Source organism: Chelonoidis abingdonii, chromosome 6 (genome assembly GCF_003597395.2).
Source record: "Chelonoidis abingdonii isolate Lonesome George chromosome 6, CheloAbing_2.0, whole genome shotgun sequence".
NCBI lineage: Eukaryota > Metazoa > Chordata > Testudines > Testudinidae > Chelonoidis > Chelonoidis abingdonii.
Window position 1 is genome coordinate 34,986,005 of NC_133774.1, and position 25,127 is coordinate 35,011,131.

At 41.8% G+C, this 25,127-nt stretch overlaps 1 protein-coding gene across 2 annotated transcripts in view; it reads left to right on the plus strand.

Annotated features, from left to right (window-relative positions):
- The window catches only part of NDUFS4 (NADH:ubiquinone oxidoreductase subunit S4), a 66,884-nt gene that overhangs the window by 17,153 nt on the left and 24,604 nt on the right, over positions 1-25,127 (plus strand). The window contains exon 2 of one of the 2 annotated variants that reach the window (XM_032798924.2): positions 16,255-16,333. The exons of the other annotated variant lie outside the window; for it this stretch is intronic. Within the exon in view, the coding sequence (XP_032654815.1) occupies positions 16,255-16,333 (79 nt within the window). The remainder of the gene's footprint in view (positions 1-16,254; positions 16,334-25,127) is intronic. 2 annotated transcript variants of the gene reach the window in all.

Genomic DNA, 25,127 nt, shown 5'->3' on the forward strand with positions numbered 1-25,127 from the left:
CTAGTTCGTGTCACTCTCATATTTTGAGGTAGGCAGGTGAAGCGTTAGGGGGTCTTTTGCCCAAGGGCCCCTACTGGAAAGTTGGGTACCAACCGGGATTTGAACCCCGGTCTCTCGTATCAAAGGGCGGCGCTCTTAACCACTACACTATCCAGTCACTCTATTTATTTTTCTTTTTATATATATATATATATATATATATATAATATATATGGAGAGAGGGAGAATTTTTAGATCCATAAACTGGATGTTTACTAATAATGTTATTATATCATAACATCTATATCCTGCATGAAAAAATGCCCTAGTTTGTTTTGAATCTACTTCTTAATCATAATATATTTCTAGCTATATATTATTTTACTTTTAGAATATAAAATGCACCATCCTGGAGCTTTTGAGCGCATATACAATAAATACTGCTTGGTGAGTTATATTGGTTTAATGTATAACTGTGTTTCACATTCACATCCTTTGTCTAGCTTTTTCTTAGATTATTTCTGCTTTGTCCCTTTCTATGCAAGGTTCCCAAGAGTAACTTTCTGTTCTGTGTATTCAAGGGTTCTGTTTTGAATTTTATTTGTTGTAGTACCTACTGTTATTCAGGATTGGTCTTCTTAAAACTCCCTTTACGCTTGATCAGAATACATGCTTTTTCATAAGTGCTTTCAAAACCCCTACTATTATATGATGAATGAGACATGGGGTTTGATTTCAGGCTTTCCTCTGTCTTCCTATTATGATTCAATTTTCCCCTTTCGAAACATCAAATTTTCTTCAACATACCTCCAACCATTGACCAAAAGGCAGTGCTAAAAGATCAGTCGGATGTCTCCCACATAGTGGTTAAGTAGCAATTTTTTTTACTTAATTCAGTCTTACCTTATTGATTAGATCCGAGTGAATTGAGTCTTACCTTATTGATTAGATCAGAGGAGTATGACTATTCTGCATGTGGTCATTCTGTGTACCAGCCAGGCAAGCACAGTAATTTGACCTCTTCTAACCATGGCTTCTTTACATTTTCCTTAATTTTTTTAGATAAGTCTCTATTACTTCAGTGTCTGTATCAGTCTTCCCAAATGTGTAAGTTTTTAACTTTTTTGGTTGTGTATTTAAATGCAAAAAAAGAAATGGAGTTGTGTTACTATGCATTTGTTAATACGTAGTCTTCTTAGTATCACCTAAAATCAGTTAGTTGAATCTTAAAATCTGATTAAAAATAACACATTTTCAAGACTAGTGTTTAGACCAAATGCCTTGCTTAATTTTCATGCAAAATTTAGCTAAAATATTTATAAAATGTAACATGTTTTTCTATATTTAACAAATCTGAGGCAAAGCTCAGGTCTGGTAACTCCACTTGGCATTTCTTGATCTTGAATGGCACAAAGTGGATTTAAACTAGCCAGGAATGATCAGCAGAGAGTTCTCCTTAATAGCAGAACTCTCGGATGGTGATGGTATCAGCAGAGTTGGCTCCTACTTCCCTGATGTAAAGAGGGAAAGTGGTCATGTTGGGAATGAGGAGCGCTGCTATGCCTTATTTTCCACAGGTATAAGGTTGGTGTGGGACCTTACACCAATGGTGTAAATTAGAGCTACTGCTTGGTTAGGATTAGGAAATTTGAAATGACTCCCTAATGGGCACTCTCACTTCCTGTGCAGGTGAAATGGAGAAGCTGAACCTCTATCACATGATAAGTCGGTTTCAAAAAATGTTGTAAAATTAAATTTTAAACAAACTACATATTACAATTAGGATCAGCATTTAAAATTTAATCCAAAAAAGACATCCAACAGGATTTAAGGACTGCACACTTTTCAATATGAAAAGCTAAGTAGGAGTTAAGATAAGTTGAAGCAAATCAAAATAAGCAAGGACTTAAATAGCTTAATCCTAGCTGAGGGCTCATAATATAGGCAGTGGATCTTATTATGCATGTCAAACAATATTTCTGAATTTAAGTGTCTAACTTGTTAATTATCAGAGGGGTAGCCGTGTTAGTCTGGATCTGTAAAAGCAGCAAAGAGTCCTGTGGCACCTTATAGACTAACAGACGTTTTGGAACATGAGCTTTTGTGGGTGAATACATTGCATCCAACGAAGTGGGTATTCACCCACGAAAGCTCATGCTCCAAAACGTCCGTTAGTCTATAAGGTGCCACAGGACTCTTTGCTGCTTTAACTTGTTAATGTTTGAGTGATTCTGTATCTTTCCACTTGGTTGCTGATTGACGTAAGAGTGATACTCACATTATAGTACTACTTGTTATGTCTGTGGTGAATTGGGGCTATATCTGTACAACTGATGTGTTCCATGTTAGATTATGTACACTGTGTGTCTGTGAGGCTGCAAACTTCATTTTGAATATGTAGCCTTTTGCTGTCTCCATGATTTGTTTGCCTCCCAGGTGGGTTGAAAATTACAAAGGCTGGTGGAATTATCTAGTCACTGGAAATCTATTCACTTTGAATAAGACCGGTTCCTTCCCAGAAGAACTGGCTTAACGGGGGGAAGTCACCTCAGCAGCAGTCATCTGACAGGGGTTCATGCTGATATGGGGGGACTGGCCAGAGTGTCACCTGACATGAAGATGAAGGTTTTAAAAGGATAGAAGCTGATCTTCTCGGGGTCAGTTCTGCAGTCCAGGTGGGAGAGACCATCCAGCATGTAGAAGTATCATGGTACTGGGGGCCCTGACTGCTTTCCTGAGCCCAGATGGCCTCTGACTGGACAATCCAAGGGGCTCGGACCTCAGGCTCAAAGAATGCCCTGGAGTGATGAGGAAATTGAGGCAATCACATGTGTTTAGCATTCGTTGTTTTGTATGATTTGTACTGTCCTTTGCTTTACATAAGTATAAAACAGCATAAAACTGTTAGACCTCGCAAAGTGTTTATGTATATCCTTCACAAACTACTGCATTCTCTTGAGAGAATTAAACTCCAAACCAAAAGTTTAGAGTTTGGGGTGGAGTTTGGAAGAGAGGTGTGTTTAAGTACTGGGAAGTTTGAAGGATCAGTGCTCCATTCAGAAGGGCTAGGCAACTGGAGAGCAGATCCTAACTCTCAGGGTATGGGTACACTTGGAGGTGTGCAGTGCTGGGAGTTACAGCTGTGTTCGTACAGCTGTGTAGGGACAGTGCTGCAGTGTGGCCACACTGCAGTGCTGGTAGCTGTCAGTGTGGCCACATTTGCAGCATTTGCAGTGCTGTTGGGAGTGGTGCATTGTGGGCAGCTATCCCACAGAGCACCTTGTCCCATTTTGGACTTTGATATCTGCCCATAGGTATCATAATTCCTATGGCTGGAGCGCAGCTGTGACTGCACAGCTTCCTCACCAAAAACACTGATGAGGTCCAGCAACTCGCCAGTGCTCCATGCTAGGGCTCGTTTGGCACGTGGAGGCATGGTTACTGATTGATTGATTGATTGCAGTCCACATCTGGCTGAGCAAACAGGAAGGGGATTTTTAAAATTCCCAGGGCATTTAAAGGGCAGGTCACCTGAGGCCAGAGCAGTAGAGTGCGAACTGATGAGCAGACTTGCTGAAAAGGTATTCTGGGATACCTCCTAATACCCTGGAGGCCAATAAAAGCGCTTTTGGTGGCCACATTTGACGAGCAGTGCGGCATCACCAGCGCTGCAATCGTTACACCCCAAGCAGACCAGGTGTGCAGCCAGCGCTGCAGCCAGGGAGTTGCAGTGCTGGCTGTGCCTTGCAAATGTGGACACAAAAGTAAGTTGCAGCGCAGTAAACCCACCACCAGCGCTGCAGCTCTCCAGTGTAGCCATGCCCTCAGAGGGGAGTGTCAGACAGAAGTCTGTGTCGTGAGAATGTGCCTAGGGATCTTAACATGGGGCAGTGGCTGAGCTTTGTTGAGGCTCTGAAAGCTTAACGCATCCCAGAGGATTCAGAGCATATAGGCTTGGATCCCCCTCACAGCAGTCCTAATAGAAGATCAGGAGGGACTCTGTCCCAGATCCTAGCAAATGTCAAATGGAGGAAATAGAATATGTGAATTAATAGAAACCAGTGCAGTACACCATTTATGACTTCGCTAAGCAAACTTGTACATGAAGCAGTTGCAAAAGGGAATAGACCCTCTTTGCAATAAGAAATGTGCCTGATTAGTTGATCATTTGGTTTTGTCCTTTGAAAAACCAAGGGTTTGATGACCTCTAAAGACCGAAGTTTTGATTAGTGTCACTTTAACTGTTGGTCTTCATGTGTGATGTTAAAAGCAGCTACATTGCCAGGCAATAATAGACACCGTATGCTTGGGAAACTATCTAGTGTGGGACAGAACTGAGAACTGAACATTTTGCACCAAAGTGTCAGTGAGCAGTGGTTTTATCCATGTACATTTGAGAACATAGTTACAATGCTTGTGTATATAAATGGTAGACACCTACCCTTTTGTGCATAAAAGGGCAGGCATATTATTGCTTGCAGACCTCTGGCTTCTTAAAACCTTGTTTAAAATTGGTCTCTTTATGCTATGTTGCCAAGAATCTGTACAGTGCTCATGTAGGATACCTACCCTTTTGACATAATTTGAAGTGAAAACAGAAGTTCTTGAGAGAATTCTCAGATCTTCTGGAAGAGTTAAACCACTAGAGTTAGCAGCAGGTTTATGTCAGACAGATGGTTACGTTGTCACTTTTACCAATTAAATTTAGAAGGCTCTTTAGCTAATCTGGAAATAAAAGATAATGCCAATGGTCCATAGTAAAGGTTCCCAAACTGCTATGGTCTGGAGATCACAAGTATTCCATGGAGAGTGGCAGGTCACCTGGTGCTGGCTGCTTCATATTTCCAGCTGCTAAATTGCAATAAAAGGAGCAAAAACATTTTATTTATTTATTTATTTGTTTATTTTACATAAGCAAATAGATATGTCACAAAAGTTACGTGATTGCAAATGTGAAGGAAGTCTGGGAGATAAATCATGTGGTTATATAGTTCACCTTTATGAATAAAGTTTGAGTACCCTGAACTATTGCAATTTTGGGATAGCTTTCCAGCTGTCTCCTGTAATATTTTTAATGTGGAGTCCACATTTGAAAATTAATTTACTGGGCCAATTATTAGTCTGTTTATTTTGTGTAAATATTTTATATTGCAGTGATATCTAGAGGCTCTGTTCATGGATCAGGGCTCATTTAGACTCTGCACTGTACAAATAAGTGAAACAAAGACTGTCCCTGCACCAGACAGATAAACACAAAAATGAGGGTGGAATGGATAGTGTGAGGACAAGGACCACATCTTGGATGATGCCACTCAAGAGAAGAAAGGGGGAAGGCAGGTGACCTGCAAAAAGAAACACCGAAAGATCAATAGGAGAGGGAAGGAAAAGCCATGCAAGGATGAAGCCATAAAAACCAACAGAGGGCGTAATTTTTAAAGAAGCAAGGCTGGTCAATAGAGTCAAAAGCCACCAACAGGTCAAGGAACATGTGGATGGAGCAGCGTAGAGGTTTGGCCAAGAAGTGCATCCAATAATTGAGTGAGAGCAGTTTCAGTGGAGGAGATGAAAGATGGAACTCGAAAAGGGAAACTTCAGGAGTGTTTTTAGACAGCATGTTTTGTTACTTTGGAAGTGAAGTAGGATAGGGAGATGGTGTAGTAGAGGCACGCAGAGTCAAGATTGTGCTTTGGTTTTTTTGTTTGTTTTTTATGAGGAAGGCTCAGATGTGCCTGTATTTTGAGGGGAATGAACCTGAGGATAATAAAAAGTTGAAAGGGGGAGAAATTTTTGAAGCTCTGAGTACAAGTAGCACCCTGTGAGATCAGTTCAGTGAGATTTTTTTGGTATTTGACACCTTTGAAAATCAGACCAAAACTTGTTGCGATGATCATGAACTTTGAATAGTCAGGTTACTCCTACACAAATTATCAAATACTGTAGAATCAAAATCAATACCAAGTCCCACAAGTGAATTTCCCATAAAGATAAAAATCAGTCAATAGCTTCTGTAGTTCAAAAAGTTGTTAAGCCTGAAAGATGTGCTAGTATCATGTATCCTACTGACACGAGAGACTCCATATGCTTCTACTTCAGGTTCCAGCTATCTCTTCTCTTGGATGCTCATTTTCAACCCTATTTCATATAAAGAGCTCCCAGAGTGTTCCCTAGCCTGGTAGCAAACAAGAACAGATTCAAAGAGGTCATCTGATTGAAGAAACATATAGGCTTATGATCGGTGTGATTGCCAGTCTGTTTGGCTGTAAATCCTTAGTACAGGGAAGATAGTCATGAAAAGAAGCAGAAACTGGCTAGAGATCCAAGCTATTTGACTAGCTCATCTTTCTCTTACAAAAACAGGTGTAACTTCAACCTGTTTGCTATACAGGCAAACAAGTGTAACCTCTTCTTGGGGTCTGCATAGCAAAAATCAGCACAGCACAACTGGATAAGTAGACAAGAGGTGAACTCAGTGGAGTCTTTTTGTCCATAGCAAAACTGGGATCTTTTTGTAAGCAGACTGAAATGATAGAACAAGAGTTTATTCCTGACCTATTAGGCAGTGGCTCTGAATATACTGTTTCAAAAGTAGTCAGTCTGCCTATTTTACTCCTTCCACTCCTGAAGAAAGGAATGCGTAATTCCAGTAGCTCTCTTCTGGGCTGAGAGTTCATAGTTTCTGGACCTCGTGGAATTGTCTTTGCGCACTTTTCTCTCTCATTCCCTAAAGAGAGCCCAGAACTGTCAGCCAAACTTAAGTAAACATTGTCAAAAGGTTTGGATTTTGAATGCAAATAACTGGGTTGTGGGGAATTGTCCTCTGTAGTAACTGACACCCTTAACATCTGTGAGGAATAGACTTGGAATATGCTTTATTTGGCTTACATTTAGTTTATAGTATAGAAAAGAAAAAAAAATATCGAACTCCAGGCGATATATTCCTCAAACACTAGGAGTTTTGCAGGTTGATCTGCCATTAGTTCTGAGTGAAAACATCCTAAAGATTCATGAGCCATGTCCACAACAGAGGTAAACAGGGCTTATTGGATTTTTTTGTTTTTGTCCTTTTGTTCTCGTATCATACATTTGTATGGCCACAAAAGACCATTGTGATCACATAGTCTTACCTCTTACATAACACAAGCTATCAATTTCCTGCCCTCCTTTCCCCCTAGTAATTTCTGCATCAAATGGATTAACATGTGGTTGCATTAGAGCATATCTCTTAGAGAGACAGTCTTAATTTAAAGACTTCAAGTACTTTCAAGAGATTTCACCAGATTTCTTGATGTGGATTACCCTCGGTGACTGAGTGATTGATTACTCTCACTGATAAAATCTTACACCATAATGCAAATTTGAAATTGTGTAGTTTCAATTTCCAGCCATTCAATCTCATATATATTTTTCTGCTAGATTAAAGAGCCTTCAAGTATGAGAGATCTTCTCCATGGGTAGCTTTGTTAGCTTGGCCAGTGCCAGCCACTCCTTTTTAACTTAATGCACTGGTGATCTGTCTGTTCCATTTTTTTTTTTTTTAGTCTTTATTTACCTACACAAAGAAAAAATGATTGGGTGTCTGTGTGAATTTTTCAGAGAGGAAAAATCCTTAGAAATTCCAAGACCAAAACTTCATTTAAAAATGAGCTAACATTTAACTACTCATAATTTCCTAAACATAAACTTAAAAGCAAGGAATTGCATTTACTCTGAACAATTTGGTGAAAACTCATGATCAAATGTCATTTGGCACTAAATTTGTAACAACTCTGAAAGAGTAAAGAAACTAACATGGAAATTATAAAGATCTAATATAGAATGAACACACATTAGCAATATTTGTAAAAGTGGGAAAATTGTAGTAGTATAAAAGAAACTTGAGAATATTTGATATGCAAATTAAAAGAATAAACTTTGGCATCCATTATGCCATTTTTAGAGCCACCTTTTAAAGTAAAACTTCAGTTTGTCTTGATTATCCACTGATCTCAAGAACAATAGATTTCTGCTAGTGCTTCATGATCAAAATGCTATTGAATTAAAAGAATTATTTATCTAAGCCAAAGCATACCTAGACTAGTATGCATGTCTTATTAAAGTGAAGTAAAAAGTTATTTTAAATCAAAGATTAAAATAGAATGAATACTGAGCTCATGAGTTTTCAGTGGTCTTCTAACTTCTTTTCCTATATACCAGCAGTTGATATAATTCCTTCTTGCAGTTGATGAATGTAAAAATAAACAAAGGACTTATAATATTTTTACCACATAGGGTTGTTTGAACACACTCAGTACTTCTGTTTCTAGCAGGTACAGCTAGTTCAGTTAAACATTTTTCTGTTTTTTTCTCTGTAGTGAATCTTTATTCCCATTTCAAAATACAATGCTTTGTTGCAAAGTTATTTTTCTTTTGCTCCTCAGGAGTGCTCTGTGGGCAGCACTCTATTGGCCACAAAATTGTTCTCCAACTCCTATACAGTTTCTTTCTGACCTAATAGATGGGAGCATTTGAACAGAAGAGTAATTGCTGAAAACTCTCTGTAACTCTACACCCCATATTCTACACAGTGATATTATATGATTATGATATAATTATGATGTATTTTGTACAAGACAGATCATGTGAGGTGTCATTGGAAAAGTTGTGGTTTGCTGAATATGATTATCCTATTGATATGCATGTATCCTTTTTGTATCTAAATTAGGAATATTGACTATGTATCTGCATTTCAATCATGCTTACTCTGGGTGACACCCACATCTAGCCTTTCTGGTACAACAGTGAAGAAGCCAAAGACAATGGACCCTGGAAGAACTTAACCTTCCTGTGAATGTTCTAGACAGCCTGTAAGTAATGGCTGCTATAACTCAGGTATGCAAGGTCATGTGACCAGACCATATGTCTCTGGACTCCGTCTTGGGAGTCAGTATTTTTCCACAAACCGGACTGGGAATCAAGTTTTGAAACAAAGGGTTCCGCCATATGCTAAAGCTATATAAGGCAAGGAGTGACATCACTCCCCACACAAGAACAATCCTGGATACACTTGCGGAACAAAGACTGAATTGAAGGAAGTGCTGGACCCAGACTAAAGGGATTTCTAGCCTGTGTTTGAAAGACCTGGGGATTCCAAGCTGTAAAGCAAGTGCAGTTTGTCCCTTAAGAATCTGCAGCCTACTAGTATGATCAGCCAGGGTGAGAATTTGCTAATTCATAGCCTGTCTTTCTAGTATCTTAGACTAGTTTGTGTTTTTTGCTAGGTAATATGCTTTGATCTGTTTGCTGTCATTTATAATCAATTAAAATGTATCTTTTGAGGTTAATAAATTTGTTTTTGCTTTATCTAAACCAGTGAGTTGGAGTGAGATGCTTGGGAATCTTAGCTCAGAGAGACTGTTGCATATTCCTCTCCACATTGCAGGGTGGGGACTCTATGAGCTTACACCGTGCAGTTCCTTGTGCAGCGCAAGACAGTATAATTTTGGGTTTATGCTCTAGAGCGGGTGCGTGCCTAGGAAGCTGAGAGTTACTGTGGCTTTAGCCTGTCTACTGTTGGTTGGTTTGTGCAGTGGCTAGTCCGAGAGCCTGCATGTAACTGCAGCTGGGTGTGTCCCTACCTGTGTGCATGCTAGTGGACGTGTAAGACCGGGAGCAGGTCTGCAGCTTGTCACAGCAGCACAGTCTGAGGAGCCTAGGCTGGTGGGTCAGAGGGCTCAGTGGTACCCCAGTTCCCAGGGGGAACCTATCACTCTCTCTTCCTGATAGCATTCAGAATGAACAGAACTGAGAAACTTCAGTAACTGATCTTCTTCTGCAGTGTCCACAGGTGTATTATCTGCACATCATGGCCAGTTGATATTAAAAAATGGCTAATGCATCTCAAAATTTGCCATGGGTGTATGATTTTCATCATCATAAGATGACCCTCAACCAAAAAAACCACGGCCTTCTGTGTACTATACCACATTTGAAGATGTGTGGGATCAGAGATTGCAGGACCACAGACAATGCTGTAGTTGCCTTGCTAAACCATTTTAAACTTCTCCTGGTATGTCAGTTTCAAAACAGAGTGAAATTGGACTATTGTCAGCATCAAAATGGTTTCTTGAGCAAGGGTCAAATAGCCTTTTAAGCAGAGCTGATATCTTGCTCTTCTGCAGGGAGTAGTAAAAAAATCTATTCCACTTATGGTTTTATTATCTCCCCACTGTCCTTCACCAGCCAAGAGAGACCTGGATCTGACTAGCATGTCTTAGGCCTTGTCTACACTTGCAAGTTGCAGCGCTGGTGAGGGGGTTACAGCGCTGCAACTTAGCAGGTGTCTACACTTAAAAGCTCAGCCAGCGCTGCAACTCCCTGTTTGCAGCGCTGGCTGTACACCTGGGTCTGCTTCCGGTATAGCGAGACCAGCGCTGGTGATGCAGCGCTGCTCATCAGGTGTGGACACTCACCAGCGTTTTTATTGGCCTCCAGGGTATTAGGACTTATCCCAGCATTCCTCTTCAGCCTCTCTGGTCATCACTTCGCACTCCCCTGCCCTGGGCTCAGAGCCTGGAGAGGAGGGGGAGGTTGTAGAGGACACCGAGAGGAGGCTACTGAGGTGTTTGGAGACTCCCAGGAGTCATGCAGGCAGGAGCTATTTTCCAGCTAGGGAAGAAGCTAGCCAGGTCGCAGCTGCTGGGACTTTGAGTTGAGGAACCAGCAAGAGAGCCTGTTCCTGGTAAGAAAGCTTTTATATATAAGGATGCAAATGTTTGGGAGCAGGGGCTATGGCTGCCTGCAAGCATGCGAATGTGGAATAACCCATTATTTCCCTGTAGCTGCTCTTGCTTTCCACAAGCCACAGAAACCCCATGGCTTCCAGAGTGAAGCAACCCCCACCCCTTCCCAGGTGAGCTGCATGTGCAAGATGGCTCTGAGAGTAGCTGCTGTGGCAGATGTGGGTGCAGGGTTCAGTGTTTATTTCCCTGTAGCTGCTCTTTGCTTTCCACAAGCCACAGAAACCCCATGGCTTCCAGATGAAGGCAACCCCCACCCCTTCCCAGGTGAGCTGCGTGTGCAAGATGGCTCTGAGAGTAACTGCTGGGGGCAGATGTGGGTGTAGGGTTCAGTGTTATTTCCCTGTAGCTGCTCTTGCTTTCCACAAGCCACAGAAACCCAGGCTTCCACAGTGAAGCAACCCCCACCCCTTCCCAGGTGAGCTATGTGTGCAAGATGGCTCTGAGAGTAGTTGCTGTGGCAGATGTGGGTGTAGGGTTCAGTGTTATTTTTCCCTATACTTCTCTTTGCTTTCCACAAAGCCACAGAAACCCCATGGCTTCCAGAGTGAAGCAACCCCTCCCTTCCAGGTGAGCTGTGTGTGCAAGATGGCTCTGAGAGTAGCTGCTGTGGCAGATGTGGGTGTAGGGTTCAGTGGTATTACCTGTAGCTGCTCTTTGCTTTCCACAAGCCACAGAAACGCCATGCTTCCAGAGGAAGCAACCCTCACCCCACCCCTCCCAGGTGAGCACACGTAGGCAGCCCCCACTTTCCACTGTGAGCCGCGTGTGGGGAAACTCGCCATCTCTATCTGCAGCTGCGGCCTCTCTATGCTATGCTCAGAATGTGTAAATGATGCTACAAAACCTCTTTAAAACAATGCAGGCTCTGTATTAACAGTTATCTCTGTTTTTTTTTTTTTTTTTAAGTGACCTTGAATACTGCTCCATCGGTGCAGACTTCTGAAAGACAGCAAAGCTTAAGAAAAAACCAAGGAAGACTAAGAAGAGATGGTGAAAGCAGTTAGGATCTGTATTCCACAGAAAATAAAAAGTTGCAAGACTGGAGGGATAAGGAAACCATGAAAAAGAACAGGCTGCCAAGATAAAGAGAAGGCTGCCAAGAGAAAGAAATTGACTACCAGAGAAGCACAGATCAGCAGGATGACTTAAAAAAAAGTGGGGAAAAAAGCCTCTCATTTCTTTCATGTATTATTTACTTTCCATAACTATATGAATAATAAAATTATATACATTGCATCATATATTGCTTGATTGGTTATTAATGACTGCTGTTTTCACATGTGTGGGTCCCCGCCACTCCCTGGGGTGTGCACATGTGTTGGTTCCAGCTGCTCCCTGCAGGGTAATGCCCTGGAAACAGCAGGGCAGCAGTGGACATGGGGCTGGCTGAAGGCAGGGCAGGGCTGACTGGAGGTAGGGTCTGGCTGCAGGCAGGCAGCAGGGATGTGGGGCTGGTTGGAGACAAGGGGTGTGGGGCGGCTGGCTCAGGCAGTGGGTGCAGCAGGGGTTGACTGGAAACAGGGCAGGGGTGCGGCTGGGCAGAATGTGCAGAGCTGGTGCGGGCAGCAGTGGGGGGGGCTGGCTGGCTTTGGGCAGGGTGTGTGGCAGGGGTTTGGCTGGAGACAAGACAGGGTGTTTGGCAGAGGTGGCTGTGGCACGGGTGCAGAGCTGGCTGCAGGCAGAGGGGGCTGGACTGGTGTGGGCAGGTCATGCGGGTGCAGCAGAGGCAACTGGAACCCCAGCCCTTTAAGTAGCCCCCAACTCCCTTCTACTCTGGGGACCTTTAAATAGCCGCGGGAGCGCTGTGGGAATGCAAGAGGGAGGCGGGCTCCAGCGGCTATTTGAAGGACTGGGGTGGCAGAGGCAGCTGAGCCCCAGGACTTTTAAATACCTCCCTCACTGCCCCAGGCTCAGGGGGGCTATTTAAAGGGCGCGGAGCTCCAGCCGCGGGGTGCGGGGGCTTGCCGTGCTCTGGCCGGAGCTCCCAGCCGGGGTCGCGGGGCTGCCGTGCTCTGCCGCGAGCTCCAGCCGGGGTCGCGGGGCTTGCCGTGCTCTGGCCGGAGCTCCAGCCGGGGTCGCGCGGGCTTGCCGTGCTCTGGCCGGAGCTCCAGCCGGGGTCGCGGGGCTTGCCGTGCTCTGGCCGGAGCTCCAGCCAGGGTTGCGGGGCTTGCCGTGCTCTGGCCGGAGCGCGGCAAGCTCCGCCGACTCTGTTCTCCTGGCCGGAGCGCGACAAAGCCCCACCGCCCCACTCTCATGGCTGGAGCCCCGGCCGGAGCGCCGCAAGCCCCGCCGCCCGGCTGGAGCTCTAGCTGGGAGAGCGGGGCCATGCCGCCGCTCCCCCGGCGCCTCACTCAAAGGAGCGGGACCATGGAGCAGACCGCAGCTGGGACGGGGTAAGTTTGTTTGTTTTTTTTTTTGTTTGTTTTTTTTTTTAAAAAAAGAGGGCCCCCGCACCTTAGCATGGGGTCCGATTCCCCGGCATCACGGTCGTTGGAACAGGAAGCGGAATGACCCGCACCCTTCCGTCCCCTTCCCACAGCGACAAAATGGGACGAGGTGCTCTGTGGGATAGCTGCCCACAATGCACCACTCACAACAGCGCTGCAACTGGTGCAAGTGTGGACACACTGCAGTGCTGGTCGCTGTCAGTGTGGACACACTGCAGCGCTGGCCGTACACAGCTGTACGACCACAGCTGTAACGCCAGCGCTGCAAAACTGTAAGTGTAGACAAAGCCTTAGTCTCCACATTCCTAGCACTCCAAGAACCTCAGGAAGCAGCAACAGTGAAACCCAGGCTGTGTACTGACACTTCCCCACTCTCTTCCAGGCATTACCTTTCCTACCATGCAGACAAACAGATCAGTCTGATCTATGTGATCTATTGTTAAAATAGCTTGAAAATTCTTTGACTTTCTGGATGTAAACAGCTTTCATTTAACCTGAGGGGGCGTTCATTTCCTGGACCGTTCGGCTGATTGATATTGTGAAGGTGAAGATATCCATATAAGCTCTTTAGTTTCATTTATTCCTATTTGAGACAAGACTCCCCCCCCCCCAGCCACTCCACCCGTATTTCCTTTTGCTTCATCTGAAAAAAAAAATACTATTGTGTAAGATGGAACCAGAGAAGGTTGTGTTCATGGGTAAAGGATGAAATATCATTAAAAGGTCCCAGTAAGCCATTCTTTTACTAGTCTGCCAATTTCCTTTGAGCCCTCTGAAACCCAGTGGATTATAGTTTATTATTCGTACTGCAGTAGTATCTAGGAACCCCAGTGATAGATCAGAACATCATTTGGCTAGGCACTGTACAGGCACATTACAAAAGGCAGTCCAGTAAGCCTGCAAGGTCAGATCATCAAGAAAGCTTAACAGAAGTGAGTGCTTCAGCCAACAAAACAGAGATGGATAATGGTCAGTCTACAAAGGCATATCCCATTTCTTTCACCCCTCCACCATTGTCAGTCCCAAAAACAAGATCCAGAGTTCAGCCACCTGCTGGAACTGAGCCAGAAGCTACCTGAGACACACACAGTTGTCATTATAGCCAAGAGATCTTAAGCTAATTAAGAAGGTTCGTCATCTGCATTTATGCTGAAGTCACCCAGAACAATTGGTCTCTCTTATTCCAGTGCTGCCACAGAGGAAATCTGTCAGATCAAGCAAGAATTATAAGTTCACGTGGTCAAGTGGGATGATGCAAGAATTTTTGTACTTAAGAAGGCTGCATTATCATGAAAAAGGAAAAATAATAAAAGAAGGAATTTGTTTTGTAATTGATGGCAAACTGCTTTTTTGGCAAATCAAATTTAATATAGTTAAATATGAACTGCATTAATGCACATTAAACATAGACCAATGGGAATACACAACTGAAGTAGAATTGTGTTGAGCTTGAAATAATAGTAACATAACCTCTTGGAATGTTGTTGTTTTCCTGGACAAATGGAGTTGGATCCTACTAATTCCAATTATAACTTTGCATAAAATAGTTGTGGCTTGACCTGTGCACTGTGCTTGCAAACTCTTCCAAGCAATAATAGCTAGAACTTTGTCAGCATTGATAAAATAACTTTTTCAGTTACTTTAAATGTCAATTGGACTATTTTCTCTAAAATGGAGGAATTAATTTAGTTGATGTTGCAAAGTGCAGTAAAGCTGGTTTATTACTAAATTTTGGGAATAGATGAATTTGTAATAGCCATTTGGACTCTGTACCTTCAAAGCATTTTACATCATTATAAGACGTGCTTTTCAAATTTGTTCCTGAATGCTTGTATGAAAACTCATAGGTCTTAAACTGTATTTTGTATTGTAGCCTACTAAACAAATGTACATAGTTGTTGGCTTCTATTTTTGGCTTAGATAGTATTTTTTTTTTAAAAAAAAAATCTGAATATGCTGTCATTCTGTTTGTGAAAAATTTGGATTTCAGAATGTACTCATATCGCATGGTTGGCTTTCAAAAATTGTGTAATGTACTGATAAAAGATGTGCCAATAAATCACCAGCAAGTCAGCCATGACACCTCATAAACAAAACTCTCACAAATTTAATTTGCATTATGAAGTGTGTCAAGCTTTCTGAATTATATAACCTCCGAAGGATAATCGAAAACTACAGTAGTATGGTCCACTCTTTTTTGTACTTCTGTATTTTCACACTTTAATGCGTCATTTGTTTAAAGCAACCCGAATTAAACATGAAGCACACTATGAGTTAGCAGAGAAAACTGTTCTTTCACTTGCTATTGCATTGTTTTGCCAAGGGATCAACTGCTTTTGTAGGGCCCAATCCTGCTCCCAGTATCTCCATAAAAATTAATGGCAAAACCATCACTGAATTAACTGGGAGCAGGATTGGCTTCATAGTTTTGCCCATACTTAATGTTATGGGTTTTACTAATTGTGCTATAAGGTTAACCAAAATGTTCGGAAGTTACTAAACACATCAACAGTTGAGGTAGAAATGAATCAAAATAAGCTGTACCTAGTCATAAAGACAGAATTTGTATCTGACTTATCAGTTAAGAGGAGTGAGTTTGTTTGTTTAATATCCTGTTATTAAACAGTACAACTAGCTTATGCCATTGGGATAGAATTAAGATTGTTTTCCTCTGATGCCATCATTTAGGGATCAGAGTTCTGAATACTTGCAGCAGCTTTGTGTTTTTGTCTGTTCGTGACAAACCAACTACTGTACATTCATATAGAGCAGTACAGTCCTTGCCACTGGCAGTCTCTCTGTGACAAGAGCCTTTAGGCTGACATAAAGTGCAGCCTGTTGTGAACTGCTAAGTGGGAGTCTGCCAAAAACTCAGCAGACAGAACTAATTGGGGAGAAAAAGGATTTTTGTGCCCTCATCTCTCCCTCTCCATTTTTTTTTTTTTTTTTACAAGATGGATATTGATAAAGTAACTTGTTTATGTAAGATTTGTCTGCCTCTATTTTCTCATTGCATGAATCATTTTTTAACTTCAAGTCTTGCACTGCAGGTCACTGAGCACTTCCACATGGCGGCTGGCACACGACCAAGCTCAAGACACGCAACTCATCACAGTTGATGAAAAATTGGTAAGGGTTTTCTACTGCACACTGCTATGATACTGCCTTCAGGGTTATTTCTACACAATAGGCATTCAGTATGGTATTTCATGCTCTTGTAGGAAAGCCATATAAATGTAAACTACAAAGCAAAAATCTCTCATACATTTTAAAGTGGGAATATTAGTGAGCCATAAGGAAATCTGTATGTGAAAGAAATTCATGGTTACAAATATTAAACAATATAAAATTATGAAACTACCTTGGTGTTTATTTTGTGGTCAAGAAACAGTGAGAACTCTATTTTTGTAATTAAAGTGCTATTTTTGAAAGCCATACATTTGCCTTTTTAGTGAAATCACACAGAATTTGCCACTGCTTCCTAAAATTAACTTTACTGGGTTCTACAGTGCTGAAGAAATAGTCTAAAGAACGATGCAAAGTTAGTGTTACTTTGTACCTATACTCAGCTTTTGAATATGCATGAGGGTTAGATTACAACTAGGAACAAATGCATAGCATTCTTCTCCTAATCAGTAGCAGATTAGAATTTTGGCAACCTTCTCTTATAAATTTTGCAATGTGTGGTCCGTTACTTTAGATGCAACCTGATACTTATGCTTACAATATACAATAGCATAAGTTTTGTAAGACTTCCAGGACTTCTGGTGGGAATGTTTCATAGCAAAAGCATGTTTTTCATTGGCTTTCTTACCACTTTTGAATCTTAATTTTTAAAAAAATCCCGTAATAGATGGTTCATATTGTATTTACCTTCAGGCGTACAAAAACATCTTAACTTTTTGGGAATAAAAAGAAATACTTGAATTTTTTTTATCTAAATTGAAAATGTGTAATAGTAACTTCAGTACTGAGACATTTTAAAGCTTCTAAACATCTTTTTGAAACTTTATTTCCCACAGTTTCCACAATATAAATATGGGTCATTCTTTCCTTTTCTATGTCAACAGATAACTGTTCAGATTATCTGTAAATACATTTCAGTACCCTTAATCATTTTATCTGAATCTCATTTTCAAAAATAATAAACATAACACTAAAGCTTATAAACTAGAACTAAGATTTTTTTTCTCTATTTTGACAGATCTGGTTATTCAGTTGGACAAATGTGTAACTTGTTGTGCAGCATGTGCCATTTTATGTATAGAAACTTAAATACAATATTTTCAGTATATGGATAAATAGTCACTGAATGCTGCCTAAATACTCATGTTCCTGTTTTTCCTGGATTTAATAATTGTCTTATGAATTGCATTTCATATAATTATTGTAACACTATTCCCTAATCTAAAGATTTAACACTGGAGTGGTAATTTGTATTGTAGTTACGTGTATCTTTGACTACAAAGGGGTCAGGTTCAATTTATACATTTTGTGGACTTTTTTTGGTGTTATGTACAATACTTTCAAATTTGATAATGTAATCCCTGATTGATTCTGTAAATACAGTATTAATCTGGCAGCCCTTTAAATAGTAAATAAGATGGTTAAATGTTCATTTTGTCCAGTTCTTCCCAGTACTATGGTAATAGGTCTAACCAAATACAGTTGTTTGTTTACAATTTATTTGTGGATTTTACTGGAATATTTTTCTTCTGTGCTCATACAGGGCTTGAGATTAATTTTTGTAATACTATGAAACTTTTCAACTATTGTGTCTGTAGACTTGATTACAGTCTGAATTAGATTTGTTTGTAATGGAGTCAATGTAGAAACCATTTCAGAAAAACACACACCTGAATAAAAATAACAGGCCTTTAATAGTTCATGTTTATAAACAAGGAGCGGTTTCAAGTGAATGTTTGATGTAGATTAGGTTGCTATGTAAATAACTTAATTTTGGTTGTTGACATGACTTCATTTTTATTAAATCATACATTAACTCAGTCGTAAATTAGAATTAAATCCCTTATTTATCAGCAAATCACTTTTCAGAGACTTAATTTTCTGTTAATTTTTTCAAAAATTAATGCTAAGCATAACGAAACCACACACTTAATTATATAGTTAAATTACATTGCAGAAATTGATACTTTTTTCTTCCTGGAAAAGTTTTGTATTTACTGCATGTGTAGATATCTCCTCATCAGAGCTCATTAAACCAAACTGTGCAATATGAGTTGAACTCTTTATTCCACCCCCCCCCTCCCAATTTTGTCATAACCAGTGTCACAGACTCCCAGGATCATGCTCTCTCTCGGCTCCATACGGTCCCTGGGAGGAACCCCCTTCAGTGTCACAGCCCTTCTCGAGGGTTCACACTCTCTCTGGGGTTTAAACCTTGTGCTTCAGCGCCTCCTGGATCCGCAGTTCCCTGAACTTTCAGCGTGCCTGTCTCCTGCTGTGGGCCCCCTCAGGGAGTCCCCTCGCTCTGAACCGCCAAGACCTTCATACCCAGAGGGAATAATGCAACCCCGATCTCTAGGCTGCAGTGACTCTCAGCCAGCATAAAACAGAAGGGTTTATTGAACATCTGAAGACAACACAGGAAGTTGTCAAAGCCCTAGGGCCTAGCAACCCTCAACACAGTTCATCTAGGTCTTTCCCCCATCCAGGTGGGCTCTGGTTGCTCACTCTCTCTCTCTGCAGTCCAGAAGCCCCCTTCTTTCAGCTGACCATTTTATATCACCTCCCTCAACAGCCCCTCCTCTGTCCTTTGTCTTCGATCCCAGATAAACAGGCCACCTGGGCCCTCTCTCTTCCATCCTTTGTTTCCCCACTGGCTGGAACCGTCTGGTCAGGTCACGGAGTACTCTCTCCTCAGCCCATTGTCCTCCCACTGACCTGAATCAGCTGACTTCCAAGCTGGGGTGGGCTTCCTGGTGATCAGTCACTAGGGTACCCAATCTCCAGGCTGTTATCCAGGGTCTCGACTGCTAGGCGAGGTCACCACTGGTCCTATGGAACAACAAACCCCCTCTCCCACCACCTCCTTAAACAAGCAACACATAGGGAAACCAAGTCCCACACACTTTGTATGCAGACCATTGAAAAAATAAGAAAATCCCTCGCTTTGTCACAACCACAGTCCATACATCTGGCACATCTTTCTCAGTAGATCAGTTGCATGTATGATAATATCTAGTAGGGAAAATGTAACATTACTATAGGTATTGCTGATCTACATACGTGTGGCTGTAATGTCAGTAAGGCATTTTGATGATAATCCACAAGAAGAAAATTAAAAGTGCTTTATAACTATACTGCAGTCTGAGGATGGAATTACTTTTATCATAGAAATGTAGGACTGGAAGGGACCTTATTAGGTTGTATAGTCTAGCTCAATGCACACGAGGCACGACGTAGTATTATCTGGACCATCCTTGGCAGGTGTTTGGAGGTTTTTAAGAACAGGTTAGACAATGATGGAGATTCTGCAATCTCCCTAGGTAATTTGTTCCAGTGCTTAACTACCCTTGCAGTTAGGAACTTTTTTCTAATTTCTAACCTAAATCTCCCTTGCTGCAATTTAAGCCCCATTACTTCTTGTCTTGTCCTCAGTGGCAAAGGAGAACAATTTATCGCCCTCCTCTTTATAATGTCCTTATACGTACTTGAAAACTGTCATCTCCGCCCCTCAGTCTTCTCTTCTCCAAACTAAACAAATCCAGTTTTTTCAATCTTTCCTCCAAGGTAGAACCCTACCAAATTCACAGTCATAGTATTTTTAAAATAATAAATTTCATGATTTCAGATATTTTAAATCTGAAATTTCATGGTGTTGTAATTATAGGGGTCCTGACCCAAAAGCATGCTTTGGGGGGGGGAGGGGTTACAAGGTTATTGTAGGGTGTCACAATATTGCCACCCTTACTTCTGCGCTGCTGCTGGTGGCTGTGCTCCCTTCAATGCTAGGCAGCCAGAGAGCAGCAACTGCTGGGTGGGAGCCCAGCTCTGAAAGCAGTGTTGCCACCAGCAGTAGTGCAGAAGTATGGATGGCAATACCATACCATTACTTCTGCGCTGCTGCTGGCAGGGTGCTGCCTGCAGAGCTGGCATCTAGCCAGCAGCCGCCGCTCTCTGACCACCCAATTCTGAAGTCAGTGCCGAAATAACTTTGGCAATACCATGACCTTCCTACAATAACTTTTGCGACCCCCCCCCCTTTAGAGTTGGGACCCCCAGTTTGAGAAACACTGGTGGTCTCCATGAAATCTGTATAGTATAGGGTAAAAGTACGCAAAAGACAAGATTTCATGGGGGAGACCAGATTTCATGGTCCGTGATGCTTTCTTTTTTCACGGCTCTGAATTTGGTAGGGCCTTACTCATAGGTCATGTTTTCTAGAATTTTAATCATTTTTGTTGCTCTTTTTCCAATTTGTCCACATCGCAAAGTGTGGTTCCCAGAACTGGATGCAGTACTCCAGTTGACGTCTTATCAGTGCTGAGTAGAGAGGAAAAATTACATTTCGTATCTTGATTACAACACTTCTGCTAATACATTTCAGAATGATGTTCATTTTTTTTCCCAACAGTATTACATTTTGACACGCATTTAGTTTGTGATCCGCTGTAACCTTCAAGAAGTGATGATGCTCTAATACCCCTGTCATTGATTATCACTTTCATTTCCTGTGTAGTCCAGATGTTAAGGTATCTTCAATGAATAACCAAAGCCAAAACAAAACAAAAAGTATATATAAAATAAACAAAGCTAAACAAAATCAGGGGTGTTGCATCATATCCTGAATCTGTGGTCAAACTCAGGGTCACCAGCATGGTTTAATTCCAAAGGCCTGGCGTTTTACCCAATAAGTTTACAGCAAGGGCATTCCATTTCTTCTCAACTGCTAGGATAAATGGCAGTGAGAGAACGGTTCTGAGACCCAGGGCTGTTACTGACAAGGTCTTTTAGCAATGGATCTCCCTCAAGTGATGCTTAAAACAATGTAACTGCAAATATAGACGGGACAACGTAGTTTGAGCATCATTGCAGAAAGTATGATTAGTATTACATAAATTAAAAAATTCCACTATTGCAACTTACAACAGTACAAATGAAGTTTGTAAGCCTGTTTAGCGTGTCTGCCCCAAGCAGGCCTTCCATTTCATAGATTCTAGAATGGGAAGGGATGTCTAGAGGTCATCGAGTCCAGTCCCCTGCCCTCATGGGAGGTCCAAATACGGTCTAGACCATTTGGCATACTACCATTGTATAGTGGGTACCTATTGCATAGTTTCCAGCAAAGCACAGTTCTGTGGAAGTAGCTGTCCACAGTTGAAGAGGTGCTGTACCAAAATTTTCATAAAGCTTTTTTCAGTGGATAAGACTGGTTGACATCAGTATTGCATAAAATATTTTTGAACAAGAAAATCTGTAATATTGCATACTTTATACCGTTAAAGAGAGAACTCATAACTGTACATAAGTTACAGTAGCGCACAAAACAAGGAGTAAAAATACAGGAGATGTGGCAAGAGTCTCTGCTAGGTGGACCATAGGTGCTGCACAAGCTACAGGTGCTGCACAAATGCCTTCTGTTATGGAGCGCAGTGACCTGCTGCGGGATACAGCAGTGCAAAGCGTTGCTTACAATTGCAATTATGCTGTGAACGCTTTTTATGTTTTTTTTTCTTTTTTTGTACGTAGACAGTGAGATATGTTACAAGCATGACCAGCTACTTGCAGTGGTGCTTGTAGTGACAAAATCCTGTATGTGGCTATGCTATTGACATTTCAGCGACTATGCTGAAATGGCTTTGCCCTGTCTATATATGATCAGTTAAGCTGTTTTCTTGGAATCAGTTTAGAAGAACTTGTTACTGAAAACTATCAACAATGGGTCAGTTTCCTTCTGTAGACAGGATTTCAGAGAACTGGCATTTAAAGTAATTGTACATGTAAGTGAATGGGAAGCCAGTGCAAAAATGTAAGCACTTACTCCAGTCAGGAGGTAGACAGTTGCATCCCTCACCTGCTGTGACTTTTAAGAGGTCTTCAGATGTACAGCACTTTACAACTGTCCAGACTTGAAATAACAGATGGATGACTACAACAAAGGGGAGTAATAGTGGCAACCTGTTGGCCATCCATAGATGGTAGTGATGGCCCATAGTGATTTTTACTATATGAGAATCCAGAATTAATGATGGATCAATAGGATTCTTAGCATGTGAGCCATTTTGGCATGCATATACTTTCAGTAACCAATTCTTGAAACCATCCCAGTCCACTTCTCTAGAAGCTTGCCCTACCAGCAAGCATCATTTAGCCTTGTCAGCTTGTAACCAGTTTACCTTCCTTCATTTCCCTGGCTTGGAAAGTAGTGAAACTGTAATTTGAGTTTGATTAAAGAAAGCATAGTATGGAGTATATTAAACAGTGGTGACACTGCAGCATAAAATAGAAATATGTACCCATATGTGGAAAATGATCATGAAAAGTTAAACTTTTTCAAATATCTCATATTGTCTAGGGTGCTGTTATATAAAGGACAGAGCAATAAGAGTTTTAGCACACCCTTAAAAGTTTGGATCATTCTTCCAGCAGATCCAAAAAAAAAAACCTAAAAAATATATGGTGGTATAACTTCTTGAAAACAAAGCATGAGTATACTGCAAAGTTAGAGGCAAATCAGTGTGATATAATTTCTGGAATTTGTCTTAGAAGCTATTGTGAATTGAAAGGAGACACATTTGGCAAAATGCAGCTTTATTAAATATAGGCTTACTGTACTTTGAAGAAGAGGAAATCTTACTTAACTGGAGATTCTCCGAGCAATACTACAGCATTTTACAATAGATACTGTGGACATACTGTATGTTGATTTTCAGAATGCTTTTAACGTAGATCGCTTGGGCAGCAGTTGACACTGCTGCTAACTTTTTGCATTTTACAGTATCTGGGTAAAAAAACATTAAGGTAATCTTTTAGTCCTTTGTGCTTTCTCCTATACTGCCTTTAATCTGCAAAACTACATCATTATCCACCTTTAAAATTCTGTTTTGTTGTGATGCCTATCAAAACTTGACAACATTAGGTCACTGGTTTGCTGAGACTACTGGCTATCATAGTTGTCCCTGCCAGCAGGTAGGGGATCTTGGGGGACAACTACTGCACTGGTGGGGTGCAAAATAAACTTTATTAAGAAAATGCAAAAAACAGGGAAAATTCAATAGTGAGGGGTATGGGGTTTGTTAAGGTAGACGATTGGGGAGGAGTTTCTTTCAGTAAATAGTATAGGGGGTTTCGATAGTGGGGTACAATACAGTTGGTAATCGATTAACACTGAAATATAAATGTAACAGGTAGTTAACAATTTCTTATGTAAAGGGTGTGTTATAGCAGCATATAACCAACTAACAGTTATGGGAAAAATGTGTTAAATATCCAACAACTCTAGGTAAAAGTGTGTCACAGTGGTATAAATGTAAAATGTGAAGTGTGTTTACCAGGCGCCACTGCCCTTCTCAAGGAGGGCCCCTTAAGTTGTTTATTAAGAGCCATTGCCCTTCTCAAAGGGATGGCCACTTGTGCTAAGTGGGACCACTGCCCTGTTCAAAGGGTTAGTCCTGTTATCACCTTGTTAAACCTGGGCTTGGTGTAGGGTAGGCAATGTCCAGAGCTGCAAGACCTATTGTGTTTTAAGATCCTGGGCATGAGTCATAGCCTCATGTGCTTTTGAGTCACCTATTGCACAGGACTCTGCCAATGCATGTCTCTGTGCTCACCTGCAGGTTTTCCCTGCCTCCTCTCCTTCCCCTGTATCAAGAGGAGCCAATCAAAGTAGTGGTGGGAAACTGTCTAAGTTTGCCTTTAAAACCAGACATTTTCTGATCAGACCCCAGAGAAGGTCCTTGCTTTGCCACCTGGCTGATCAGCTAGCGGTCTTTGGGGGGCCCTCTCTCCGCTCTCGTTTTTTTTGAGCGTACCCCCGTTTTTAAACTCCCCTCCCATGAACAACGAATTTGTGCCTGGAGATCTCCTGATTACTGAAAACGAATCGAGTCCTCTCTCCATCCTCCGATGCTACTGCTGTTCCTGTCTCTATGTTTTCTGCTCTTTGGGGCTGGTAAGAATCCTCTGTGAAACTTTCTATACTTTTATTTATTGTTTTAGCTGCTGGCTCTGTGTCCCCAGCACACAGACTCAAGCTAAACCTGGTCTGTGTCTTAAACCTCTCCTAAACTCTGCGGCACTTTGCCGTTAAAAATAAGTTTCTGCCGCTGCTAAGCTCTGCTCCTGTGGGCTTTGCCTCGGGGCTCTCTGCTTTCAAGCTGTATCCACTGCCTGCAGCCCACCCCTTGGCTTCCTTGGAGCTGCATCCTGGCTGCCAGCTTGCAGCCCCTCCCCCCCCCTCCCCCCCCCCCCCCCCCCCCCGCTGCTAAGTGCACCTATTAGAATCAGCGTTCTGAGTTAGATAAGTTGTAATTTCATTTGCATAGCTGTGGTTAAGTTAGGTTTAGAGAATTGTTTGTATTGTGCCTCTGTAAGTTAGCGTTTTAAAAAATTGTTGCACTGTGTTCTGTTACTTGCTAATTTGTGCTAGTCTTGGTAGTTACGATCATAGATAAGATTTTTGCTGTGTTCTGTATAATTGTGGTAAGTCTGTCTTCCCGCTTGCCCCCCCCCCGCCCTGAGCTTCCCCAGTCACTGTTTTAAACTCAGCCTTCTGCCCTCTCTGTCTCCTGCAGTTTAACCTCCCTCTGCTCACGTGCTCCTCTTTCCCCCATCCCCCAACCTCATTGCCTACCACGGGCCTTTCTCTATCTCTCTCTCTCTTTTTATCCCTACTTCCCCACTGTTCACCCCGCTCCTACTGCCCCAACCTCATTGTATTACTAAGTCTATCTCTCTCTTT